The 7,915-nt window shown below is 40.5% G+C and overlaps 1 protein-coding gene across 1 annotated transcript in view; it reads right to left on the bottom strand.

The window, feature by feature from the left end:
- LOC109912914 (sodium-coupled neutral amino acid transporter 1-like) overlaps positions 1 to 7,915 on the bottom strand; it is a 152,311-nt gene that overhangs the window by 22,714 nt on the left and 121,682 nt on the right. Inside the window, exons 6-7 of the mRNA XM_048607952.1 lie at positions 6,456 to 6,548; positions 335 to 413 (exon numbers count right to left, since the gene is read on the bottom strand). Coding sequence (XP_048463909.1) covers positions 335 to 413; positions 6,456 to 6,548 — 172 coding nt within the window. The remainder of the gene's footprint in view (positions 1 to 334; positions 414 to 6,455; positions 6,549 to 7,915) is intronic.

Raw genomic sequence — 7,915 nt, 5'->3', positions numbered from 1 at the left:
GCCAAGCAGCATCAGAGGAGCAGGAAAGCTGACGTTTTGGGCCTAGACCCTTCTTCAGAAATGTCAGCTTTGCTGCCCCTCTGATGCTGCTTGGCCTGCTGTGTTCATCCAGCTCTACACCTTGTTATCTCTTTTGCTATCTGATTCTCACTTAACGTGCTGTGTATTTTTTTACATGTGTACATGTCCTAAATTATTAACAATACAAATTATGTTGCAAAACCTGTATAATGACTCCACCAATCTTACTTCCCATTTTAATATCAGTGGCATTTACTGAAGCAACTTCCTTGATTGGATTTGCACGTTAAACAAATAAACTAAGTACACTTACTCAGAATTGTCTTGACCTGCAAAGGATTGGATGACCTGAGGTAGTTCTTTCTTGACAACGAATAGGTAACTCAAGATGGCTAAAATAAATGGAGGATGACTTTAAACACATGAACATTTGAAACAGGAGCAGAAGAAGGCCACTCAGCCCCTTCAAGCCTGTTCTGCCATTCAATAAGATGACAGCTGATTCGTTTGTGCTTTGAATTCCCCATTCTGACTTTTCCTCAATATCCTTTGATTTCCTTGATGAACCAGAATTTACCTACCTCTGTCTTAAAAATATTCAGTGGACTCCATCACTTTCAGAAGTATAGAGTTCCAAATTCACACAACCCAGAAAGAGAAAAGAAAAATTCTCTTTATCTCTGTCTTAAGAGGACAACCCTTAATTTTTAAGCAGTGTCTCGCAGCTGTGGACTCACCCACAACAGGAAACATTCTTTCCCAATACTCCTCAGGGTTTCGTATACTTCAATCAAGTCATCCCATACTTTTCTTAGCTCCAGTGATTACAACATCAATCCGTCCAACCTTTCTTTATTTGACAAACTGCTCATTCCCAGTATCAATCTAGAAAGTTTACTCGGAACCACCTCCAAATGCATTTACATCTTGCCGTAAAGAAGGAGATCAACACTGCATACAGTATTTTTTTTCTTTATTCATTTACGGGATGAGGGTGTCACTGGCCAGGCAGCATTTATTGCCCATCCCTAATTACCCAGAGGGCAGTTAAGAGTCAACCACATTGCTGTGAGTCTGGAGTCACATGTAGGCCACACCAGGTAAGGATGGCAGTTTCCTTCCCTAAAGGACATTAGTGAACCAGATGGGTTTTTCCCAACAACTGACAATGGATTCATGGTCCCTTAATTAGACCCTTAATTCCAGATATTTATTGAATTCAAATTCCACCATCTGCTATGAATTTGAACCCAGGTCCCCAGAACATTATCTGGGTCTCTGGATTAACAGTCCAGCAATAATACCACTAGGCCATTGCCTCCCCTATGAGATGTATTTGAGATGCAGTCTCACTAATGCCCGTATAAGTAAAGCATAACATTCTGGCTCTCATAGGCATGGATTATAAGAGCAGGGAGGTCATGCTGGAGCTGTAGAGAACTTTGGTTAGGCCACAGCTGCAGTACTGTGTGCAGTTCTGTTCACCACTCTATGCAATTGCATTGGAGAAGGTGCAGAAGAGATTCACTAGGACCTGGTTTGGGATGAAGTGTTTTAGCTGTGAAGAGGTGGATAAGCTTGGGTTGTTTTCTTTGGAGCAGACATTGTTGAAGGGCTCCTAAATAGAGGTGTCTAAAAGGTTTTAAAGTAAATTTGTAGTTCGGGTTGTGGATGTTGTGGTTGGTATCACAACAGAGGTGTCTAAAATTATGAGAGGCATGAACAGTGAATAGAAAGCAGTTGAACCCCTTAGTTGAAGGGCTAATAACAAGGGGACAAACCCTTTCAGTTGAAAGCGGGAGATTTAAAGGGGAGTTGAGGAAATGTTTTTCACCCAGAGAATGGTGGGTGTCTGGAATGCACTGCCTTGGGAGGGTACCTGAAGCAGGAAACCTCACAACCTTTAAAAAGTATTTAGATGACCACTTCAAGGCTATAGGCTTAGTGGTGGACTAGAGTAGATTTAGCATAGTTTTGTCAGTACAGTCTCAATGGGCCAAAGGGCCTTCTGTACTAGATAATTCTACAATTAATAACAGATAGCATTCCATTAGTCTTCTTAACCACTTGCTGCACCTGCATGTTCTTTGTTTGTGATTCATACCAGAATAATTAGATCCCTTTGCAACTCAAATTTCTGCATTTATCTTCTATACAGATAATACTTTGCTTTTTAGGCTCTTCTACCAAAGTGAATGACTTTGCATTGTATGACATCATACCCTACCTACCAAATTTTTGCTCAACTTTTCTAAATCCATCAACATTCATCTTATGTTCTGTTCCACAACATACTTTCCTAACTATCTTCAAATGTAAATACCATGTCTTCGGTGCCTCATTGAAGTCATTGGTTTTTTTTATTCATTCAAGGGATAAGGGCATCGCTGGCTAGGCCAGCATTTATTGCCGATCCATAATTGCCCAGAGGGCAGTTACGAGTCAACCACACTGCTGTGGGTCTGGAGTCACATGTAGGCCAGACCAGGTGAGGATAGCAGTTTCCCTCCCTAAAGGACATTAGAGAACTAGATGGGTTTTTCAGATGTTTGCCAATGGTTTTATGGTCATCATTAGACTCTCAAATCCAGATTTATTACTGAATTCAAATTCCACCATCTTCCATGGCAGGATTTGAACCCGGGTCCCCAGAATATTACCCGGGATATAAATTGTAAAAAGTTGATGCCCCAGCACAAACCTCTGTGGACTCCACACAGAATGTCCTGCCAATCAGGAAAGAGACCTAATTATGGATCTCTCTGCTTTCTGCCAGCTGGCCAATCTTCTATCCATTCTAATATGTTATCCCCTATAAAGAGCTTCTACTTTGTGCAATATGTTTTGTGCGGAATCTTTTCAAATACCTTCTGAAAATCCAAACACAGTATGTCTACAGGCACAGTATATGTTACCCCTTCAAAGAGTTCCAATAAATTGGTTAAACATGATTTCCCTTTCACAACTCCGTGCTAACTCGTTCTGATTACCTTGAGCTTTTCTAATTGCCCAGCAAGAATTTCCTTAATGATCAATTCTCACACCACACCCACAACAGGCATCAAGCTAACTGGCTTAAATTTTTAAGGTTTCTGTCTTCCCACCCTCCTTGAATTGAAGAGTTATATTAAGTTCTTTATAATCTGATGGAACTTTTCCAGAATCCTGTGATGTTTGGAAAATTAACCCCAATGCATCTATTACCTTATTAGCAATTTTTAAAATATCCTACGATAGAATTCATCAGGACCTAGGAACTTGTTAACCGTCAGTTTAATCAGTTTACTCAATACCACTTTTCTAGTGATTACAATTGCACCAAGTTCCTCTCTCTCTTCCACTTTCTGATTTACAGCTATTACTGGAACACTTTTTATAATCTCTATAGGGAAGACAGAAGCAAAACAAATATTCACTTCATTCCTATTTCCCTATTACCAGTTCCTCAATATCACACTCTAAAGGACCAACACTTGCTTTATTTACTCTTTTGTTTACAATTTACAAAGAAGATTTGGAGTTGGGGACCACGTGTAGTGTGTCAAAGTTTGCGGCTGACTGAGATGAGTGGTAGAGCAAAGTGTGCAGAAGATTCTCATAGTTTGCAGAGGGATATAAATAGTTTAAGTGAGTGGGCAAAGGTCTGGCAGATGGAGTACAATGTTGATAAATGTGAAGTCATCCATTTTGGTTGGAATAACAGTAAAAAGGACTATTATTTGAACAGTAAAATATCGCAGAATGGTGCTGTGCAGCGGTATGTGGGTGTCCTTGTGCATGAATCGCAGAAGGTTGGTTTGCAGGTGCAACAGGTAATTAAGAAGGCAAATGGAATTTTGTTCTTCATGCTAGAGGGATTGAATTTAAAAACAGGGAGGTTATGTTGCAGCTGTATATGGTGCTGGTGAGGCCACACCGAGAGTACTGTGTGCAGTTTTGGTCTCTACTTAAGAAAGGATGTACTGGCAGTGGAGGGGGTGCAGAGGAGTTTCACTAGGTTGATTCTGGAGTTGAGAGGGTTGGCGTATGAGGCAAGACTGAGGAGACTCAGATTATATTCGTTGGAATTCATAAGAATGAGGGGGGATCTTATAGAAACATAAAATTTTGAAGGGAATAGATAAGATAGAAGCAGAGGAAGATGTTTCCACTGGTGGGTGAAATTAGAACAAGAGGGCTCGGCTCAAAATTAGGGGGAGCAGATTTAGGACTGAATTGAGGAGGAACTTCTTCACCCAAAGGGTAGTGAATCTGTGGAATTCCCTTCCCAGTGAAGTAGTTGAGGCCTCTGCATTGAATGTTTTTAAAGCTAAGATGGATAATTTTTTGAACAGTAAAAGAATTAAGGGTTATGGTGAGAGGGTGGATAAGTGGAACTGGTGCCATGATCTTATTGAATGGCGGAGCAGGCTCGAAGGGCCAGATGGCCTACTCCTGTTCCTGGTTCTTATGTTCTTTTCCTTTATAAATATGTTTAGAAGCTCTTGCTATCTGTTTTCACATTTCTAGCTGGCTTCCTCTTGTACTCTAATTTATTTTCCTGATTTAGTCATTTTTTCTGTTCTGTCCACTCATCTGACCTACCACTCACCTTTGTGCAATTATATGCTTTTTCTACAAGTCTGATGCCTTCTTCAAATTCTTTAATAATCCATGGATGTTGGGTCCTCCTGTTAGAATTTTTCTTGAAAATAGGAATATTCTGAAATATCCCTTAAATGTCTGCCATTGCTTCTCTATTGATCTACAGCCTAGCCTAGTATATCAATCATTCAGTTTTTGTTGCCACACAAGTGCTGTCGTTTAAGATTAAAATACTTTTCTCCCTAGCAAACCAAATGTAGACCTCAATCATATTGTGGTTGCTGCAAGCTTAATGCTGCTTTGACTGTGAGATCAATATAGAATCCTGTCAGGTTAAACCCCACTATCATTGAATATAGGAGTTGGGACGTCATGTTGAGGCTGTATAGGATGTTGGTGAGGCCACTTTTAGAGTACTATGTACAGTTCTGGTCGCCCTGCTATAGGAAGGATATTATAAAATTGGAAACGGTTCAGAAAAGATTTACCAGGATGTTGCTGGGGCTGGAAGGTTTGAATTATAAGGATAGACTGGAACTTTTCTCACTGGAGTGTAGGAGGTTGACGGGTGACCTTTATAGAGGTTTATAAAATAATGAGAGACATAGATAAGGTGAATAGCAAAGATCTTTTCACTAGGGTGGGGTGGTTCAAAACTAGAGGGAATGTTTTTAAGGTGAGAGGAGAAAGATTTAGGAAAGATTTAGAAATGCCTAGAAAGGGGCTAGAGGGATATGGGCAAAATGCTGGCAAATGGGACTATATTAATTTAGGATGTCTGGCCAGCATGGATGAGTTGGACTGAAGGGTCTGTTTCTATGGTATATGTCTCTATGACTCTAAATGAGTGGAGTAGAGTCATAGTGTCATACAGCACAGAATCAGACCCTTCAGTCCAACTCAACCATGCTGACCAAGTTTCCCAAACTAAACAAGTCCCACTTGCCTGCATTTAGCCCATATCCTCCTAAACCCTTCCTATTCGTGTACCTGTCCAGATGTCTTTTAAATATTGTAATTGTACCAGCCTCCACTACTTCCTCGGGCAGCTCATTCCATACGTGCACCACTCTCTGTGTGATAAAGTTGCCCCTTAGGTCCTTTTTAAATCTTTCCTCTCTCACCTTAAACCTATGCCCTCTAGTTTTGGACTACCCTACCCTGGGAAAAAGACCTTGGCTATTCTTCCTATCCATGCCATATACAGTCATTGACTCATACAGCACGGAAATAGACCCTTTGGTCCAACCTTCTAGAAGGTCACCCTTCAGCCTCCAATGCTGCAGGGAAAATAGCCCCAGCCTATTCAACCTCTCCCTTTAACTTAAACCCTCCAACCTGGGCAACGTCCTTATAAATCTCTTCTGAACTCTTTCAAGTTTCACAACAACCTTCCTATAGCAGGGAGACCAGAACTGAACGCAGTATTCCAGAAGTGGCTTAATCAATGTCCTGTACAGTCACAACATGACCTCCCAACTCCTATACTCAATGCACTGACCAATAAAGGCAAGCATAACCAACGCCTTCTTCACTACCCTGTCAACCTGCAACTCCACTTTCAAGGAACTATGAATCTGCACTCCAAGGTCTCTTTGTTCGGCAATACTCCCCTGGACCTTACTGTTAAGTGTATAAGTCCTGCCCTGATTTGCCTTACGAAAATGCAGCACCTCACATTTATCTAGATTAAACTGCCACTCCTAAAATCAGATGCTAGAAAGCCCTTGATGTGCCATGTACAGAGTGTGAATACATAGCACAATGGTCAGCAGACTGAAAACAAAACTGAGCAAGTAGAGATCTGAATGTTAATACTGGCGTCTAAAATGTCTATAATTCTGCATTACCTCCAACATTCTGTAGTGACGTTGATCCAAATACTGCCAGTCTCCCAGGTCTGCCAAATGCATGTTGTCCCAATGTTTCATAAACCATGGAATCTAAATGCAAGAACAGTTTCATTGATTGAAAAACATTAAATGTTTGGCGCAAATATGAAAATGCTCAGATATTTTCTCCAACAATTGGCAGCTTCAGCTTTGTTAGTCAGACCATAAGATATAGGAACAGGCGCAGTTTGTTTGGCCCCTCCAGACATTCCAAAGGATCATAGCTGATATATTATTGATGTCATTTTATGACTTATTGTACTTTTTCATTTACATTAATGACATCAGATTACACAGATTATATACATAACAGCTCCACATTTCAATAATTTCACTAAGAATAGTGAAGAAAATGCCTTTTCCCCATTTTGCCAGAAAAGTGTTTTATTTTATTCATTCACAGGATGAGGGCGTCGCTAGCTAGGCAGCATTTATTGCCCATCCCTAATTGCCAAGTGGGTGGTTAAGAGTCAACCGCATTGCTGTGAGTCTGAAATCACATGTAGGCCAGACTAGGTAAGGATGGCAGTTTCCTTCCCTAAAGGACATTAGTGAACCAGATGGGTTTTTCCAACAATTGACAATGGATTCATGATCATCATTAGACTCTTAATACCAGATATTTATTGAATTCAAATTCCACCATCTGCCATGGCAGGATTCGAACCCAGGTCCCCAGAATATTACCCGGGATATAAATTGTAAAAGGTTGAAGCCCCAGCACAGACCTCTGTGGACTCCACACATAATGTCCTGCCAATCAGAAAAAGACCTAGTTATGGATCTCTCTGTATACTGCCAGCTGGCCAATCTTCTATCCATTCTAATATGTTATCCCCTACAATATATCTGAAACCAAAACTGCTTTTAGTTTTTAATTTGTAGCCAGTACTTTGTTTCAGTGCTTTCAACCATATTATAAAATCAGTTAAGAAACAAACAGAAATTGCTGGAGAAATTCAGCGAGTCCAGCAGCATCTGTGTAGAGAGAAACAGCGTTAACATTTCAAGTCAGGTATGACTGTTCTTCAGAACTGACTTAGGAATAATTCAGAATAGTTTCAGAAACATGAGCCTAGTTTCTGTTATTCTTCAATGCATTCCTTTCCTTCAAAGGTTAATTTAACTTGTTAGTTATTTAAAGAGAAAATAAAATTATTATTGCACATTCTTGACAAAACTGTTTTGATCCAAAATAACTGCACAGAGGCCAGTATCCCATCACCTAGTCACCCTTTATTTACACATGTACTGTACATGGGCTCTGACCAGCCTGCTCAAAAATAGTCCGTAGAATGAAGAGACTCTCTGAATCAACAAGGTGCAGGGCTGGATGAACACAGCAGGCCAAGCAGCATCATAGGAGCAGAGAGGCTGACGTTTCGGGCCTAGACCCTTCATCAGAAAAGCTTTTCTGA

This window comes from Rhincodon typus, chromosome 18 (genome assembly GCF_021869965.1).
Source record: "Rhincodon typus isolate 14 chromosome 18, sRhiTyp1.1, whole genome shotgun sequence".
NCBI classification, from domain to species: domain Eukaryota; kingdom Metazoa; phylum Chordata; class Chondrichthyes; order Orectolobiformes; family Rhincodontidae; genus Rhincodon; species Rhincodon typus.
Note: the sequence above shows the minus strand (reverse complement) of the source record. Positions and strands in the feature narration are given on the sequence as shown.